General features: G+C 40.6%; 2 protein-coding genes across 3 annotated transcripts in view; one reads left to right on the top strand and one right to left on the bottom strand.

Moving 5' to 3' along the window:
- The window catches only part of slc7a2 (solute carrier family 7 member 2), a 67,071-nt gene extending 49,602 nt beyond the window's left edge, over window positions 1-17,469 (bottom strand). Inside the window, exon 1 of the mRNA XM_065018466.1 lies at window positions 17,402-17,469. The gene's annotated coding sequence lies outside the window, so the exon portion shown is untranslated. The remainder of the gene's footprint in view (window positions 1-17,401) is intronic.
- A 733-nt stretch (window positions 17,470-18,202) lies between these two features.
- mtmr7a (myotubularin related protein 7a) overlaps window positions 18,203-20,601 on the top strand; it is a 36,250-nt gene continuing 33,851 nt past the window's right edge. For both annotated transcript variants that reach the window (XM_029659385.2, XM_029659386.2), the window contains exons 1-2: window positions 18,203-18,378; window positions 18,891-19,013. In XM_029659385.2, the coding sequence (XP_029515245.1) occupies window positions 18,355-18,378; window positions 18,891-19,013 (147 nt within the window). In that variant the 5' untranslated portion in view covers window positions 18,203-18,354. The remainder of the gene's footprint in view (window positions 18,379-18,890; window positions 19,014-20,601) is intronic.

The raw sequence follows: 20,601 nt of genomic DNA, 5'->3' as shown, positions 1-20,601 counted from the left end.
AGTATTTTCACGTCCGGATGAAATGCATGCGCAAATTCACCTGCCTGCTACTCATCCCCAGAAGATAAGATATGCATATTGTTATTGGATTGGATAGTATTGGATAGAAAACACTCTGAAGTTTCTAAAACTGTTTGAATCATGTCTGTGAGTATAACAGAACTTAAGTCAGTCATACTCTGGACCTAGTTTTGTCCCATTGAATAAATGTTGTGGATCTTAATGTTTTTCCTCATAATCGTGGACTATCGGACCACCATTTTATTACGTCTGCAATTGCAACAAATAATCTGTTCAGACCCCAACCAAGGAGCATCAAAAGTCGTGCTATAAATTCCCAGACAACACAAAGATTCCTTGATGCCCTTCCAGACTCCCCCTGCCTACCCAAGGACATCAGAGGACAAAAATCAGTTAACCAGCTGAGGAACTCAATTTAACCTCTTAAGTCGACCCTCTACTTTTTTGAACATTCTGTTAAAAATCGCGCAACATTTCAGCGCCCTGCTACTCATGCCAGGAATATAGTATATGCATTTGCTTAGTCTGTGTGGATAGAAAACACTCAGACGTTTAAAAAACTGGTTAAATCACTGCTGTGGCTTTACCAGAACGGCATTTACATCGAAAAGCACAGGAAAAACTGATCACTGAAAATGGGAAAATATATCCATGCGCTACTTGAACCCATTGATAAAGGTGAACCACAATTAATTGACTGAGGTTGCAGTACCTACAGCTTCCACACGGTGTCTAGAGTCTTGTCATTTCCCTTCGAGTTTTTTCTTGGTCAAACACATACAGGACACCGTATCTCCTCCGGTCTAGGACCGGATATTTTCGTTGAGTTTCTAGCCGGACATTTTTCCAGACGGACAGCTAATGATCTTTACATCGCCTCCTGATGAATTTTATCGCTTATTAACGTTTACTAATACCTAAAGTTGCATTACAAACGTATTTCAAGTGTTTTGTGAAAGTTTATCGTCGACTTTTGAATTTAAAAAAATGACGTTACGTTTTGAAACGATGTTTTTTTCGTTTATCACACAGTCTACATATAACGATATCTAGGCTTTATATGGACCGATTTAATCGAAATAAAGACCCAAATAGTGTTTATGGGACATCTAGGAGTGCCAACAAAGAAGATGGTGAAAGGTAATGAATGTTTTCTATTTTATTGTGCGGTTTGTGTAACGCCGAAATGCTAATTATTTTGTTTACGTCCCCTGTGGGTCTTTTGGGGTGTTGCATGCTATCAGATAATAGCTTCTCATGCTTTCGCCGAAAAGCATTTTAAAAATCTGACTTGTTGCCTGGATTCACAACGAGTGTAGCTTTAATTCGATACCCTGCATGTGTATTTTAATGAACTTTTGAGTTTTAACTAATACTATTAGCATTTAGCGTAGCGCATTTGCATTTCCAGAGCTCTAGTTGGGACGCAAGCGTCCCGAGTAGAAGCAACAGGTTAACCTTGCACAATACCCTAGATGCAGTTGCACCCCTAAAAACTAAAAACATTTGTCATAAGAAACTAGCTCCATGGTATAAAGAAAATACCCGAGCTCTGAAGCAAGCTTCCAGAAAATTGGAACGGAAATGGCGCCACACCAAACTGGAAGTCGTCCGACTAGCTTGGAAAGACAGTACCGTGCAGTATCGAAGAGCCCTCACTGCTGCTCGATCATCCTATTTTTCCAACTTAATTGAGGAAAATAAGAACAATCTGAAATTTATTTTTGATACTGTCGCAAAGCTAACTAAAAAGCAGCATTCCCCAAGTAAGGATGGCTTTCACTTCAGCATTAATAAATTCATGAACTTCTTTGAGGAAAATATCATAATTATTATAAAGCAAATTACGGACTCCTCTTTAAATCTGCGTATTCCTTCAAAGCTCAGTTGTCCTGAGTCTGCACAACTCTTCCAGGACTTAGGATCAAGAGAGACACAAGTGTTTTAGTACTATATCTCTTGACACAATGATGAAAATAATCATGGCCTCTAAACCTTCAAGCTGCATACTGGACCCTATTCCAACTAAACTACTGAAAGAGCTGCTTCCTGTGCTTGGCCCTCCTATGTTGAACATAATAAATGGCTCTCTATCCACTGGATGTGTACCAAACTCACTAAAAGTGGCAGTAATAAAGCCTCTCTTGAAAAAGCCAAACCTTGAACCAGAAAATATAAAAAACTATCGGCATATATCGAATCTTCCATTCCAGTCAAAACCTTTTGAAAAAGCTGTTGTGCAGCAACTCACTGCCTTCCTGAAGACAAATCATGTATACAAAATGCTTCAGTCTGGTTTTAGACCCCATCATAGCGCTGAGACTGCACTTGTGAAGGTGGTAAATGACCTTTTAACTTCTTCGATATAGGGGGCGCTCTTTTAATTTTTGGATAAAAAAACGTTCCCGTTTTAAACAAGATATTTTGTCACGAAACGATGCTCGACTGTGCATATAATAACAGCTTTGGAAAGAAAACACTCTGCCGTTTCCAAATCTGCAAAGATATTATCTGTGAGTGCCACAGAACTGATGATACAGGCGAAACCAAGATGAAATTTCAAACAGGAAATGCCCCAGATTTTGAATGCGCTTTGTTCCAATGTCTCTTTATATGGCTGTGAATGTGCAAGGAATGAGCCTACACTTTCTGTCGTTTCCCCAAGGTGTCTGCAGCATTGTGACGTATTTGTAGGCATATCATTGGAAGATTGACCATAAGAGACTACATTTACCAGGTGCCCCGCTTGGTGTCCTCCGTTGCAATTATTGCGCAATCTTCAGCTGCGTGCATTTTACCATTTGCTTCAGAGGAGAAACCAAACTGCCACGAATGACTTATCATCGAATAGATATGTGAAAAACACCTTGAGGATTGATTCTGAACAACGTTTGCCATGTTAATTTGGAAAAAAGTTTGGCGTTGTAATGACTGAATTTTCATTTTTTTTCTTAGCCAAACGTGATGAACAAAACGGAGCGATTTCTCCTACACAAATAATATTTTTGGAAAAACTGAACATTTGCTATCTAACTGAGAGTCTCCTCATTGAAAACATCCGAAGATCTTCAAAGGTAAATGATTTTATTTGAATGCTTTTCTTGTTTTTGTGAAAATGTTGCCTGCTGAATGCTAGGCTTAATGCTATGCTAGCTATCAATACTCTTACACAAATGCTTGTGTAGCTATGGTTGAAAAGCATATTTTGAAAATCTGAGATGACAGTGTTGTTAACAAAAGGCTAAGCTTGTGAGCCAATATATTTATTTCATTTCATTTGCGATTTTCATGAATAGTTAACGTTGCGTTATGGTAATGAGCTTGAGGCTATAATTACGCTCCCGGATATGGGATTGCTCGACGCAACAGGTTAATGGCATCAGACGGAGGCTCTGCATCTGTCCTCGTGCTCCTAGACCTTAGTGCTGCTTTTTATACCATCGATCACCACATTCTTTTGGAGAGATTGGAAACCCAAATTGGTCTACACAGACAAGTTCTGGCCTGGTTTAGATCTTATCTGTCGGAAAGACATCAGTTTGTCTCTGTGAATGGTTTGTCCTCTGACAACTGTAAATTTCGGTGTTCCTCAAGGTTCCGTTTTAGGACCACTATTGTTTTCACAATATATTTTACCTCTTGGGGATGTCATTCGAAAACATAATGCTAACTTTCACTGCTATGCGGATGACACACAGCTGTACATTTCAATGAAACATGGTGAAAATTGCAAAAATCAGAAACTTTCTGTCCAAAACTGATGCAGAAAAATGTATCCATGCTTTTGTTACTTCTAGGTTAGACTACTGCAATGCTCCACTTTCCGGCTACCCGGATAAAGCACTAAATAAACTTCAGTTAGTGCTAAATACAGCTGCTAGAATCCTGACTAGAACCAAAAAATGTGATCATATTACTCCAGTGCTAGCCTTCCTACACTGGCTTCCTGTTAAGGCAAGGGCTGATTTCAAGGATTTACTGCTAACCTACAAAGCATTACATGGGCTTGCTCCTACCTATCTGATTTGGTCCTGCCGCACATACCTACACGTACGCTAAGGTCACAAGACACAGGCCTCCTAATTGTCCCTAGAATTTCTAAGCAAACAGCTGGAGGCAGCGCTTTCTCCTATAGAGCTCCATTTTTATGGAATGGTCTGCCTACCCATGTGAGAGACGCAGACTCGGTCTCAACCTTTAAGTCTTTACTGAAGACTCATCTCTTCAGTGGGTCATATGATTGAGTGTAGTCTGGCCCAGGAGTGTGAAAGTGAATGGAAAGGCTCTGGAGCAACGAACCGCCCTTGCTGTCTCTGCTTGGCCGGTTCCCCTCTCTCCACGGGGATTCTCTGCCTCTAACCCTATTACAGGGGCTGAGTCACTGGCTTACTGGTGCTTTTTCATGCCGTCCCTAGGAGGGGTGCGTCAATTAAGTGGATTGAGTCACTGACGGGATCTTCCTGTCTGGGTTGGCGCCCCCTCTTGGGTTGTACCGTGGCGGAGATCTTTGTGGGCTGTACTCGGCTTTGTCTCAGGATGGTAAGTTGGTGGTTGAAGATATCCCTCTAGTGGTGTGGGGGCTGTGCTTTGGCAAAGTGGGTGGGGTTATATCCTTCCTGTATGGCCCTGTCCGGGGGTATCATCGGATGGGGCCACAGTGTCTCCTGACCCCTCCTGTCTCAGCCTCCAGTATTTATGCTGCAGTAGTTTATGTGTCGGGGGGCTAGGGTCAGTCTGTTATATCTGGAGTACTTCTCCTGTCTTATCCGGTGTCCTGTGTGAATTTAAGTATGCTCTCTCTAATTCTCTCTTTCTCTCTTTCTCTCGGAGGACCTGAGCCCTAGGACCATGCCTCAGGACTACCTGGCCATGCTGCTGCTCCAGTTTCAACTGTTCTGCCTGCGGCTATGGAATCCTGACCTGTTCACCGGACGTGCTATCTGTCCCAGACCTGCTGTTTTCAACTCTCTAGAGACAGCAGGAGTGGTAGAGATACTCTTAATGATCGGCTATGAAAAGCCAACTGACATTTACTCCTAAGGTGCTGACTTGCTGCGCCCTCGACAACTACTGTGATTATTATTATTTGACCATGCTGGTCATTTATGAACATTTGAACATCTTGGCCATGTTCTGTTATAATCTCCACCCGGCCTGGTTCCTCTAAAGGTTTCTTCCTAGGTTTTGGCCTTTCTAGGGAGTTTTTCCTAGCCACCGTGCTTCTACACCTGCATTGCTTGCTGTTTGGGGTTTTAGGCTGGGTTTCTGTACAGCACTTTGAGATATCAGCTGATGTACGAAGGGCTATATAAATACATTTTATTTTGTTTGAATTATGTTGCAGGTGAAACCCAGAGGATAAACCATTCAGATTTTTTGTTGTTGTTGAGGTCACTCTCTTTTCAATTAGTTTTCATAGAGAATCCACATTTCTAAGGGACCTTCTTCCAGTTCCTATTGCTTCCACTGGATGTCACCAGTCTTTAGAAATTGGTTGAGGTTTTTCCTTTGTGTAATGAAGAAGTAGCCCTGTTCAAAACGAGGGTCACTTCAAGTGTACTGTTTGTTTTCTTCCTGTATTGAACACAGATCATCCCGTCTTCAATTTGATCAATTATTTACTTTAGAAAATACCTAAAGTTGTATTACAAAAGAAGTTTGAAATGTTTTGGCAAAGTTTACAGGTAACCTTTGAAATATTTTGTAGTCACGTTGCGCAAGTTGGAACCAGTGTTTTTCTGGATCAAACGCACCAAATAAATGGACATTTTGGATATATATCGACGGAATTAATCGAACAAAAGGACCATTTGTGATGTTTATGGGACATATTGGAGTGCCAACAGAAAAAGCTCGTCAAAGGTAATGCATGATTTATATTTTTATTTCTGCGGTTGTGTTGCGCCTGCAGGGTTGAAATATGTTTTCTCTCTTTGTTTACAGAGGTGCTACTCTCAGATAACAGCATTGTTTGCTTTCGCCGAAAAGCCTTTTTGAAATCTGAAATGTTGTCTGGATTCACAACACATGTAGCTTTAATTTGGTATCTTACATATGTAATTTCATGAAAGTTTGATTTTTATAGTAATTTATTTGAATTTGGCACTCTGCATTTTCTCTGGCTTTTGGCCAGGTGGGACGCGTCCCACATATCCCAGAGAGGCTAATGTGCACTGTCCCTGTACAGATCAAATAAACTCAAACTCAAACACTAACAACACACACACACACACACACACACACACCACAACTGTTGCTACCAGACTCTTATTATGATTGCAACATTTTTGGTGGCCCACCATGGTTCCTGACGTCTCCGCATTCGTCGCAGCCTGCACTGTGTGCACAGAACAAGACTCAGCGGCAAGCTCTGGCTGGCCTCCTTCAACCACTCCCTGTTACTCACTTTGTCACTGTTCTCCCCCTGTCAGATGGCAACACCCCCATCCTTACGGTTGTGGATATTTTATTCCCCTTCCCAAGTTGCCCTCAGCCAAGGAGATGGCCCCGCTTATGGTGCAACACGTCTTCCGGATCCATGGACATGGTCTCCGATCGTGGTCCTCAGTTCTCATCCAGGTTCTGGAAGGCATTCTGCACCCTGATTGGGTCATCGGCCAGCCTGTCCTCCAGGTTTCATACCCAATCTAACGGCCAGTTGGAGCGAGCCAATCAGGACTTGGAGATGACTCTTCGTTGCCTAGACTCTGCCAACCCCACCACCTGGAGCCAGCAACTCATGTGGGTAGAGTACGCCCGCAACACCCTTCTCTGCTCAGCCATTGGTCTCTCGCCCTTCAAGTGTTCCTTGGGTTACCAACCTCCGCTCTTCCCTGAGCAAGAGGAAGCAGTCAGCATATCCTTGGCCCAGATGTTAGTCTGCTGTTCTGAAGACCACCTTCAGGTATCGGCGACAAGCGGACCACCACCGGACTCCAGCTCCCCTCTATCATCTCAGGCAGAGGGTATGGCTCTCCACTCAGGATCTGCCCCTAAGGGTGGAGTCCTGTAAACATTCCTCCGGCGTTATCAGCCCTTTCCCCAGTGTGGTGCCAGGACAACAACCTCTCCCTCAATGTGAGCAAGACAAAGGATCTAATCATGGACTACAGGAAAAGGCGGGTCAAACAGGCCCCCATTAACATCGACGAGGCTGTCGTGGAGCGGGTCGAGAGTTTCAAGTTCCTTGGTGTCACCATCAAACTATTATGGTCCAAACACACCAAGACAGTCGTGAAGAGGGCACGACAACACCTTTTCCCCCTCGGAAGATTGAAAATATTTGGCATTGGCCGCCAGAACCTCAAAGTTCTACAGTTGCACAATCGAGAGCATCCTGACCGGTTGCATCACTGCCTGGTATGATAACTGCTCGGCATCTGACCGTAAGGCGCTACAGAGGGTAGTGCGTATAGGCCCAGTACATTACTGTGGCCAAGCTTCCTGCCATCCAGGACCTACATACTAGGAGGTGTCAGAGGAAAGCCCAAAAAATATCAAAGATTCCAGTCACCCAAGTCATAGACTGTTTTCTCTGCTATCGCACGGCAAGCTGCAAAACATGGACCCGTACAAATCAGCTGGGGTAGACAATCTGGACCCTCTCTTTCTAAAATTATCCGCCACCATTGTTGCAATCCCTATTACCAGTCTGTTCAACCTCTCTTTCGTATCATCCAAGATCCCAAAAGACTGGAAAGATGCTGCGGTCATCCTCCTCTTCAAAGGAGGTGACACTCTAGACCCAAACTGTTATAGACCTATATCCATCCTGCCCTGCCTTTCTAAAGTCTTCGAAAGCCAAGTTAATAAACAGATCACTGACTATTTTTTAATCCCACTGTACCTTCTCAGCTGTGCAATCCAGTTTCCGAGCTGGTCATGGGTGCACCTCAGCCAGGCTCAAGGTGCTAAACGATATCATAACCGCCATCGATAGAAGACAGCACTGTGCAGCAGTCTTCATTGACCTGGCCAAGGCTTTCGACTCTGTCAATCACCGTATTCTTATCGGCAGACTCAACATCCTTGGTTTCTCTAATGACAGCCTCGCCTGGTTCACCAACTACTCCTCAAACAGAGTTGAGTGTGTCAAATCGGAGGGCCTGTTGGCCGGACCTCTGGCAGTCTTTATGGGGGTACCACAGGGTTCAATTCTCGGGCCGACTCTCTTCTCTGTTTATATCACCGATGTCGCTCTTGCTGCAGGTGATTCCCTGATCCACCTCTACGCAGACGACACCATTCTGTATACCTCTGGCCCTTCTGTGGACACTGTGTTAACTAACCTCCAAACGAGCTTCAATGCCATACAACACTCCTTACGTGGCCTCCAACTGCTCTTAAACACTAGTAAAACTAAATGCATGCTTTTCAACCGTTCGCTGCCCGCACCCGCCCGCCCAACTAGCATCACTACTCGGGACGGTTCTAAGTTAGAATATGTGGACAACTACAAATACCTAGGTGTCTGGCTAGATTGTAAACTGTCCTTCCAGACTCATATTAAACATCTCCAATCCAAAATTAAATATAGAATCGGCTTCTTATTTCACAACAAAGCCTCCTTCACTCACGCCGCCAAACACACCCTCGTAAAACTGACTATCCTACCGATCCTCGACATTTACAAAATAACTTCCAATATTCTACTCAGCAAACTGGATGCAGTCTATCACAGTGCCATCTGTTTTGTTACCAAAGCCGCTTATACCACCCACCACTGCGACCTGTATGCTCTCGTCGGCTGGCCCTCGCTACATATTCATCGCCAGACCCACTGGCTCCAGGTCATCTATAAGTCGATGCTAGGTAAAGCTCCGCCTTATCTCAGCTCACTGGTCACGATTACCACACCCACCCATAGCACACGCTCCAGCAGGTATATCTCACTGGTCATCCCCAAAGCCAACAGCTCCTTTGGCCGCCTTTCCTTCCAGTTCTCTGCTGCCAATGCCTGGAACGAATTGCAAAGTCTCTGAACCTGGAGACTTATATTTCTCTTACTAACTTTAAACATCAGCTATCTGAGCAGCTAACCTATCGCTGCAGCTGTACATAGCCCATCTGTAAATATCCCACCCATTCTACCTACCTCATCCCCATATTGTTTTTATTTACTTTCCTACTCTTTTGCACACCAGTATTTCTACTTGCACATCACCATCTGCTCATTGATCACTCCAGTGTTAAATTTAGCAAAATTGTAATTACTTCGCTACTATGGCCAATTTATTGCCTTACCTCCTCACGCCATTTGCACACATTGTATATAGAATTTCTTTTTTTCTATTGTGTTTTTTGACTGTACGCTTGTTTATTCCATGTGTAACTCTGTGTTGTTGTTTGTGTCGCACTGCTTTGCTTTATCTTGGCCAGGTGGCAATTGTTAATGAGACCTGTTCTCAACTAGCTTACTTGGTTAAATAAAGGTGAAATAAATTAAATAAAAAATAAAAAAGCGTGCCAGAGCACCAAGTCTAGGACCAAAAGCCTCCTTAACAGCTTCTACCCCCAAGCCATAAGACTGGTGGACAATTCATCTATTAATATTTAACTATTTACATTGACAACCCCTCCCCCTCCATTTGTTTTTTACACTGCTGCTACTCGCTGTTTATTTTCTATGCATAGTCACTTCACCCTTACCAACATATGACCTCGACTAACCTGTACCCTTGCACATTGACTCGGTACAGGTACCTCCTGTAATAGCCTCATTATTGTTTGTGTTGCTTTTTAATTTTTTACTTTAGTTTATTTGGTAAATATTTTCTTAACACTTTCTTGAACTACACTGTTGGTTAAGGGCTTGTAAGTAAGCATTTCACGGTAAGGTCTACACGTTGTATTCGGCGCATGTGACAAATACAATTTGATTTGATCTCTAAAATCCTTCGCCCCTCTGCTGTTTGTCTTCTGTTGCACTTTTCATGTGTCTCAGGTTAAACATCTGTCTCACAGCCCTTTGTCCCCTGTTTCAATGCCCACCATTCTCCCCCCTCATCGATGGCCATCCGGCGTACATGGTGAGGTGCCTCCTGAGTGTTTGACCTCGGGGCAGGGGATTCCAGTACCTGGTTGACTGGGAGGGTAAAGACCCTGAGGAGAGGTACTGGATCCCCGCTAGGAACATCCTGGACCCAGCCCTCATCGCTGAGTTCCGTCTCTCCTATTTTCCCGATTATCCCCTGTGTATTTACACCTGCGTTTGGTCTGTCTGTTGCCAATTTTTGTTCTAGTCTTTCCAGTTCTGACCTGTTTTTCCTGCCCTGCCCCTGAGCCTGCCTGTCGTTCTACGCCTGCCTGACTCTTATTAGGATTCCTGATCTCTGCCTGTCCTGGACCTGCCATTTGCCTACCCCTTGTAGATAATAAATCTCTGAGACTTAATAAACCATCTGCCGCCTGTGTCTGCATCTGGGTCTCATCCTGTGTCGTTACAGACCTTGGTCTTTCTATTAATGTTAAAAAAGAGTCTTGTGAGATATACTGGTGCTGAGAAATACACACCAGTATATCTTACAAGACTCTTTTTAACAAAAGTGTGCCAACCAACCCCTACAGTATCACTGTTATAATAAAGTGATGGGTGCTCAAAGTTTTGTAGCTATCACAATTGTCATGTCTCTCCTGGTCGAGGATCCAAGGCCTCAGATCAGCTTGGCAAATGGCTGACAGATAGCTAGATCCCCCTCTCTCCCACAGGAGAGGAGGGGGGGGGGAATGGGACGGTTTTATGACACCTCACCCCAATCATAAATTGTAAGTAGCAGACGACTCCTTTTGGTCTCTAGTATCAAGATTGAGATGTCTTTGTTACAGAGACATTTTGCAGCCCGAAAACTCTAACGTCCAAAGAGTAAACTTTGGAACAATATTTCTAAGATAGGAACGGTCAGTGGGGATCATATTGCTTTCATTTTGTGATGAGATTAAACACTGTATGAACCAAATACTATAACTTAGGAAGGAAACCCCCCTTCGGCTGTTAAGTTTCCATCCAATATGATGTTAATACAATATGAATAACCATGAAACTATTTTTGTTAAGATAAGAATGTGAATTTAGTTTTCTAACAAGGACATAGTTTTCATGTCCGTTGCACATTAACTAAGCCACTCCCTGACTGAGGTCAGAAGAACGTGTCAGTGTGATGGAACTGCTCTTTTCAACCAGAATGCTTAAAAGGTTTTGTTAAGAATTAACATAGGAGACCAGCAAACAGCAAGCAGACAATCACTGGTGAATCATTGAAGCCACAGCGAACTAAGAAGGACATTGTGATCTCTGGTGGACAACCAGAGCCTTACACCCATCGAGCCAATCCCCATAGAACGCTTGAATGGTTTCAACAGAGAGATGACGAACAAAGACATCTACACGTAAATACATTGCATTTCTTACCCAAACGGGCGCCGGTTCATGTGTAAGGTATATGGTTACTGTGAGCGTAGTTTCCAAATGTACAATAAATGTCCTTTTTTCGCTATCTCTCTATTTTCCCCACCCCCTTTTCCATCTCTGTGTAACAAGCTGTCATATCTTGTCAGTCCACTAGGGACTTTTGTCTCATGTAAGTGTGTATGTGTATTCTGTGTTATTATTTATTTATTTAGTAAATAAATAATTAAATAAATTTGTGTAGTACTGAATAATACCAAAAGGTAGGGGTTCGTGCATGTTCAAGAAGTCTGCGACATTCAGAATGAGACTGATTTGAGGTAATGATTAATAAGTGACTGTAATCGATATACAACTTATATACAGTTGAAGTCGGACGTTTACATACACCTTAGCCAAATACATTTCACAATTCCTGACATTGAATCCGAGGAAAAATTCCCTGTTTTAGGTCAGTTAGGATCACCAGTTTATTTTAAGAATGTGAAAAGTTAAGAGAATGATTTATTTCAGCTGTTCTTTCTTTCATCACATTCCCAGTGGGTCAGAAGTTTACATACACTCAATTAGTATTTGGTAGCATTGCCTTGTTGTTTAACTTGGGTCAAACGTTTTGGGTAGCCTTCCACAAGCTTCCCACAATGAGTTGGGTGAATTTTGGCCCATTCCTCCTGACAGAGCTGGTGTAACTGAGTCAGATTTGTAGGCCTCGCTCACACACGCCTTTTCAGTTCTGCCAACACATTTTCTGTAGGATTGAGGTCAGGGCTTTGTGATGGCCACTCCAAAACCTTGACTTTGTTGTCCTTAAGCCATTTTGCCAGAACTTTGGAAATATGCTTGGGTCATTGTCCATTTGGAAGAACCATTTGCGACCAAGCTTTAACTTCCTGACTGATGTCTGGCGATGTTGCTTCAATATATCCACATAATTTTCCCCCTCATGATGCCATATATTTTTTGAAGTGCACCTGTTCCTTCTGCAGAAAAGCACCCCCACAACATGCTGCCAACCCCGTGCTTCTCGGTTGGGTTGGTGTTCTTCGGCTTGCAAGCCTCTCCCTTTTTCCTCCAAACATAACGATGGTCATTATGGCCAATCAGTTCTATTTTTGTTTAATCAGACCAGAGGACATTTCTCCAAAAAGTACGATCTTTGTCCCCATGTGCAGTTGCAAACCGTAGTCTGGCTTTTTATGGAGGTTTTGGAGCAGTGGCTTTTTCCTTGCTGAGCGGCCTTTCAGGTTATGTCGATATAGGACTAGTTTTAATGTGGATATAGATACTTTTGTACCTGTTTCCTCCCGCGTCTTCACAAGGTCCTTTGCTGTTGTTCTGGGATTGATTTGCACTTTTCGCACCAAAGCATGTTCATCTCTAGGAGACAGACCACGTCTCCTTCCTGAGCGGTATGATGGCTGCATGGTCCCATGGTGTTTATACTTGCGTACTATTGTTTGTACAAATGAACGTGGTAACTTCAGGTGTTTGTAAATTGCTCCCAAGGATGAACCAGACTTGTGGAGGTCTACAATTGGTTTTCTGAGGTCTTGGCTGATTTATTTTGATTTTCCCATGATCTCAAGCAAAGAGGCACAGAGTTTGAAGGTAGGCCTTGAAAAACATCCACAGGTACACCTCCAATTAACTCAAATGATGTCAATTCGCCTATCAGAAGCTTCTAAAGCCATGATATCATTTTCTGGATTTTTCCAAGCTGTTTAAAGGCACAGTCAATTTAGTGTATGTGTCAAGATCGTTTAGAGATGGATTGGACCAAGGTGCAGTGTGGTGGGCGTACATTTTACTTTTATTTAAATGACACCGAAAAAACAACAAAATACAAAAACGAACATAAAGCTACATGCAGTGCAGAAAGCAACTACTCACAAACAAGATCACACAAACTAAAGGTAGAAAAAAGGCTGCCTAAGTATGATCACCAATCAGAGACAATGATAGACAGCTGCCTCTGATTGGGAACCATACTCGGCCAACAAAGAAATAGAATGGCATGGGTCATGCACAAAGTAGATGTCCTAACCGACTTTCCAAAACTATAGAATGTTAATTAACAAGAAATTTGTGGAGTGGTTGAAAAATGTGTTTTAATGACTCCAACCTAAGTGTATGTAAACTTCCGACTTCAGCTGTATCTTTAGAGCTTAATTCGGGAGAAGGTAACTCTGTAAACAACTTATTCCGTGCTGCCCCAAATTCCAAATGAGTTAATTGTTACATGATTCATTTAATTGAGTAGCAATTAAACCTTGTTAGTGGATTGAATAAATAAAACTCATCAGATTAATGAAAGTCACGTCCCAACACAATAAAATAAAGAAAATACTGCATAACTCTCATTTTTAATACCATTAGGCCTATGAAAGTGAACCAACACAAAACTCCACCATGCAAACCAAACAATGGAATCTAAACGTTTGACATATCTACCACTGATTTCTGTACTCCTAAATCAAACCAAATCAAAGTTGATTTATTATTACACAGATTTGCTGATGTTACAGCAGATGCAGCAAAATGATTATGCTTCTAGCTCCAACAGTAAGTAATATCTAGAAATACAATAACAATACACACAATACAAAAGTTAAAAAATACCAGTGACTAACCAGGGCCCAGATTTTTCTTATGCAAAAACTTAAGAAGCTTATGCAAAAACTTAAGAAGCTTATTCTTATGCAAAAAAAATAAGAAGTTCGTAAGTGCAATTCCTCAACATCTTAAGATTTCATGATTTTCTTATGAACTTCTCAAATATCTTCTTGTGAATCTTATTAAGTTGTTTGTTGCTAGGCAACCAGTTTAACAAACTATCTCCTAGAAATGGAAATCATGTTAGCATATTTCTGACTGAGATTACTGTTCTAAAACATGTTCTGGGTTTACAATAATCAATATTGAAACTTTCAGATGAAGTTTGTGTGAATGTTCAATTGCTTTTATGAGCTTATTCTCTCACTGCCCAGAGTTTAAAACAAGGGTTTAGCTATCATGGAATTAAGAACAAATCGAATAACTTTATTTTCTAGAATCACAGGAGAAAGAAATGATAAATAGCGCAAGAACATTTCCAATAACCTTTTTGAGGAATGTCAACTTTGCTTAACTTTAGTCATAAGTCATAAGTCGATAGTTAAGGAAAAAATGGTAGTTAAGAAGAAATGTCTTAAGAATGTTTTATGAATCTGGGCCCAGGTTTCCATCTAACTGTTTTAAATGAGTAGAGTACATTTCGGAGAAGACAGGCCTGATGGAAACAGAACATTTCCAAATGTCGACAAAACTAATTCTGCTAGACAAGATGGGATCCTTGTGTGTCAGTAAAAGTAATTATGCGAGAAATATTGATATAATAACAATCATATCGAAGTAAGAGTCACAAGATGACATGTGTGGTCCTCCCACTATGACTCTGTCGGGAAAGCGAGCAGTTTATTAGGCTACAGATTAAATCAATTATGATCTTGCACTTTTATCCAGAATAGTCTCATCATGTAGGCCATAAACGCACTGTATCTGCAAGCTGTTGGCTAGAGCGTACGTGCCAATACCAGTGGGCACACTCGCTATATAACATTTAAAAAAATTGAAAATGTGATGGAAACCCATTTGTATTTTTTATTCGGTACATGGGAATTTAATCACAAAAGGTACTGTTATGTGCACTATGTCATCATGCACACAATTTTATCAGCAACAAGTCAATTTGATGGAAACATTTCTGGTGAGAAAAGACACATGTTTTTATGCATATTTTAAATTATTCACATGAAAATCTGTCGCCAATTGGATGGAAACCTAGCTACTGTAATGAATTCCTCTCAAATGTAGGCTATACCACAGGTATCGGAGAAAGAACAACATAGATAGTATCAAAGAATAACATAGATAGTATCAAAGAATAACATAGATGAATCAAATAATCATTTAGATAGTATCAAAGAATAACATAGATAGGTACTACTGTATGTTGTCTGTTTTGCTTCCAGAGTCAGTGTTAGTGGTTGAGAGGTGTTTATTTGTATGAGTATGGCCCGAGCTGTTTGATTCCTGAATGCATGACCAGGTATCAGTAGGAGGGCTGCCAAGCATCAGTAAGTCAATCACTTCTGCTTAGTTTAACTGAACTGTTTTATTGATCCTCTAGCTCTTTGATGTCCTGCAACAGATGGTCTTGCATCAAGAGTAAAACAGCATAAGGATTTATCCATTTATTAAATCTTGGTGAAACTTTTCAACTCTCGGGAAAAACTTTTAATGAATGGAGATCAAAAGCACAGGGTTGGGGTCAATTCCATTCCAATTTAAATTCTCTGCAATGCTTTTCAATTATCAAAATTTTGAATTGGAGATTGGTTAAATTTTTTGAGTTGACTGGAATTTAAATGGAATTGACCCTAACACTGCAAAATATTTTTCTCTTTCCATGGTAACTAAGAAATATATCCTATAACATATTATACAAAGTGTAAAATGGATGGCTACATTTCAGCTATCAGGCATCCAGGCCCATGTGATGCAGCAGCCAACTATCAGATTGACTGAATCTCATAACAAATTAATTGAACTTGGCCTGGACATTCTCATACATGAGATCCCATTGAGTACAGCTATAGGACCAGTGTTGTGGAGTAGTGAGTTACATGTGGTTCAACTAGTAATGTAATTACATTTTTGCTGTAGCTTGGTGGCAGTTGAACTAAATTCAAATCTTGGTAGTGTTTTCAGTAGTTAATTACTGTTTTGCTATATAGAGATGTAACTAACTACTTGAACTACACACTACTTTCTTTTGAGAAAATAAAATATGGGTGAAGTAGACAACAATTTCCTTTAGTTTTCAGCATCAGACCGGCCTAATTCTCATTTGAAACATAGTTTTTGTGTTTAATAGGCCAAATTACACATTCTCTTAACATCTGAGTCCAGTGATCTACCCTTTTCTATTCTATGACATTTCACATCTCTTAACATCTGAGTCCAGTGATCTACCCTTTTCTATTCTATGACATTTCAGATTTTCATATGATAATTTTTCACAAAGTAGTTTGGATTTTTCAGAGTAACTTTAGTTAATTAAACTATATTTTTCTTAATGGTAGCTTTAGTTTAGCTCAACTTCTTCCATTGTGAAGTAATTGGTAGCTTGGTAAACTATATTTTCAGAGTAGCTTCCCCAACACTGTATAGGGCACATATGTAGGCTACACATGCAGAACTGATCATTTTCAAAATGGTCAACCTATACTTATATAATCTAAGGTGTGTCAACGGTCTCTCTCTGGTTTGGGGGTTGGGGTGCAACACTAAAAAGTCAGATACATTTTTGCTGAACTTGTGCTCTTATTTAAAGTTAATGAAACATCACGTATCACGTGAAGTGTTTATTTATGCCAATGTAACTACACAGCACACAATTGGCATAAGTGCAGCAAAGCTTGAAAATAAAACGAATGTAGAAAATGTGCAATGAAGCCAGCAAACTGCAAGGTTCTGTATTATGTCCATACACTATCAAACAGTTCTGTAACCATAGACTATAATGCATTGATCTTTAACATATGATGGTACATAGGCTACACATTTTAGAATAGATAACTGTACATCCCTTCCAAATGGTTTCCATACACGCGTGAGACAGTTATAGCAGTTATTAGCCTACAACTGTGTAATGTGTATTTTTAAGAAACATTCTGAGTAATTAAATATAGCCTACTAAATTAATGTACTCTAGTTTAAATACACATGAGATGTGGAACCACATAATTCATTATTCAAGAAATTATCCAAACTATCCAAAGCTTCAAGATGCCACTCCCTGATAAAATACTCTTAAACTCTCCATATAGCTTTGAAATGCTTTGCAATGGTGTACCTTCCATTTATATATTTTAGTTTTAAGTTAGATGTTAGTTTAGTTAAAAGTTAGATGTTAGTGTGCTGCCAGACACTTACTTTTAGCGATTCCAGGCTGGACAGAAATGCCCAATCGGGACAGCAGCTCTTATTGGAGAATGTAGCACACCCCCAACTACGTGCTGCTCTGACGTCCACCGAAGAAGAAAATGTGAACTTTTAGAATACGTTTTTTTAAAAATATTTACATATGCAGGAGGGGAGGGCACAGGGCATCATGTATTGTTGTGAGAGCTCAGTTATCAGCGACATACAGGTATGTAAAAGTCAGTGAACAGTCAGGTGGACAAAAAATACATGGGCCTTCTGATGGAAACGTCAATTTAAAGCGGCAATCAGTAGTTGGAACAATAACAAATCACTCCTGTTGTGGTAAAAAAGCTGAGGGATGGGGCTGGAGAAATGAAACCACTCTCAAATGTATAGACACCTATGGATGCAAGGACTGACCATCCGTGATAGCACAATTATAGTTTTAACCATGTTTTGATGGTATATAGTGTTTGTTTACATGTACTTTGTTTACAAACATTGGAGTAGCATAAACTTTTATTGTGGGTTATGACAGTTTTAGTAAGCTCATGAGGCATTTATTTATAAGTTATATTCTTCAAGAATCAATGGGTACAAATCATTCATTTCTGTCCAAAAATGAATGTAGCAATTACAGATTCACCCATTAAACCTGGGCATACCTAACAACAGGTTTACATTAACATTACAATAGCCTACAATTTATTCCAAGTCGATTGTGATTATAGCCTTATTTTTATTCGTTGAAACTTTTTGTTGCGATATATGAAATGATGGGCTTTAGGACCACGCAGAGCAATATTCATAGGCTGCACCGCTGGAGGAAGAAGGCCATGGAGTATCGCTGAGTATTTAATGCGTAAAATGCGACAGGAAATCATACTAATCCGCCAATTTAGTGTGGTGTAATATTGTTGCCTGTTCAGTTGCAGTCATCTTGGCTGTTATGTTCCACAGTGATGGAGCACATCCGACTGCCTAAGGTAAACCGTATTCCGCACTAATGACTAATGCAATTGTCAATTTATTCCACCCGGCCTCGATGTTTCAGATTTACACTTTGTATTTGCCTCCTAGCAACTGTTATAAATACATATTGTTTTACATTAAATATCAGTAAGACTGGAACCACTATAAAAGACATGATTTGTTATAATAAGGGAAAGGGGACTGTCAAATGTGGCCACGTATGCTGTAGTTGCCGTTCATCCCACAGTGTTACTTACCTATGCTGCTGACTGGCCAACATTTTATCAGTGTGTAATAACAATTTAATATTGCATGTAATCTGATATTTTATTGATCATGACAAACTCAAATGTCGTCGCCTATGTCGGCAAACCACATATACTTTATTTCTTTACAGTGTTCAAAACAATAATGATTGTAGTCCTATTAAAATGATTATATATTACATATTAAAGAGATAGGCCTATGTTATGCATGTTCCATTTCTCCATAGTGTGTTTCTTTTACTCCATCTGTCCTGTCCCAGGTTGAGAAAGTCAGACTGATTGACAAAATCTCTTCCAGAAGAGCCTCGGTGGGCACTTTGTACCTGACAGCCACTCACACCATCTTTGTGGAGAATGAGACTGAGATCCGTACAGAAACATGGGTAGGCAGCTCCAGTCTGATACGATATTTGATATAACCTTCTGCAACAAAACGTAATAAAATGTGGAAGTCCCGGTCCTGCATCATTTTGGTTTGTGCAATACAATATTATCACATTGGCATCACTAATGTTCCTATCCCCACTCATAGAAGCTAACTACCTTTAGCTGCTATTGAGCATAGTAGCTTCTGACCGGGGTAGTTTTGATAAGCGCCTGCTCTAAACCTGTACACGCATCGCTTGTGGTACGGTTTTGGAAACAAGGAAGTGTCTTTCATATCGGTGAGAAATAATTGATTTAAAAAACCGGAAGGTTAAATAACTACACACATTAATCGGGCTAGGTTTAAGGTTCCCACACCGCCATATTTCCATGTTAGGGATTTTATTGGGGGGGAGGGGGGATGCATGGAGGGGTAGCTGGTCCAACTCAAGGTGTCATTAAACCAAAATGCAACCCACTCCCCAACATAAAACATATTTTCACATAACCCTCCCCTTGTACTGTAAAATAAATTGAACACCCTCCCCCCTCATATAATTAACTCAAAATAATGTTTCATGACCACAAATAACAATAAGTGTAGCAACCCTGTATTTATAAACATGGATATCTACTTTGATTTTGTGGCACAGTCAATGCCACGCAGGGATATGTACGGGCCAGAAGGTTAAGGGTTCGCCGAAAACCTGTTTCATTACTTCACTATCAGAGCCGGTTGTGGACAATGATCAGCTAGGAAGAAATTTGATTTTCAACAATTTGATGCCATATTTGTAATTTATAATAAATATATGCAACACATTTTCCACCAACAGATTTCTGTGCCAATGCACCACACAACCAATAAAAAAAACCTATTGACATGTTTTGCGTTTTCAACACCACAATAAATAGGTTGTTCATCTGGACAAACAAAAAACACATCCCTCCCTACCCTGTAGGTCTATCCAGTATGGAAGGCTTGGTTTGACAATCTCTGACTGTCATTCAACTTTTTGGTGTTTTATAACAGTCTCTTTCCATTCACCAAATTGCCTCTGCACAGTTTGGATTGATTGATTGATTTTATTTGTCAGTTAAAAAAATACATACAGTACCAGTCAAAAGTTTGGACACACCTACTCATTCCAGGGTTTCTCTTTATTGTTACTATTTACTACAATGTAGAATAATAGTGAAGACATCAAAACTATGAAATGCGGAATCATGTAATAACCAAATAAGTGTTAAACAAATGAAAATATATTTTATATTTGAGATTCTTCAAAGTAGCCACCCTTTGCCTTGATGACAGCTTTACACACTCTTGGCATTCTCTCAACCAGCTTCATGAGTTAGTCACCTGGAATGCATTTAGACTAACAGGTGTGCCTTGTTAAACGTTAATCTGTGGAATTTCTTTCCTTATTAATGCATTTGAGCCAATCAGTTTTGTTGTGACAAGGTAGGGCTGGTATACAGAATATAGCTCTATTTGGTTAGAGACCAAGTCCATATTATGGCAAGAACAGCTCAAATAAGCAAAGAGAAACGACAGTCCATCATTACATTAAGTCATGAAGGTCAGTCAATTCGGAAAATGTC

Source organism: Oncorhynchus nerka, linkage group LG5 (assembly GCF_034236695.1).
Source record: "Oncorhynchus nerka isolate Pitt River linkage group LG5, Oner_Uvic_2.0, whole genome shotgun sequence".
NCBI lineage: Eukaryota > Metazoa > Chordata > Actinopteri > Salmoniformes > Salmonidae > Oncorhynchus > Oncorhynchus nerka.
The sequence above is the reverse complement of the archived record's forward strand: the minus strand, read 5'-3'. Positions and strand labels throughout refer to the sequence as shown.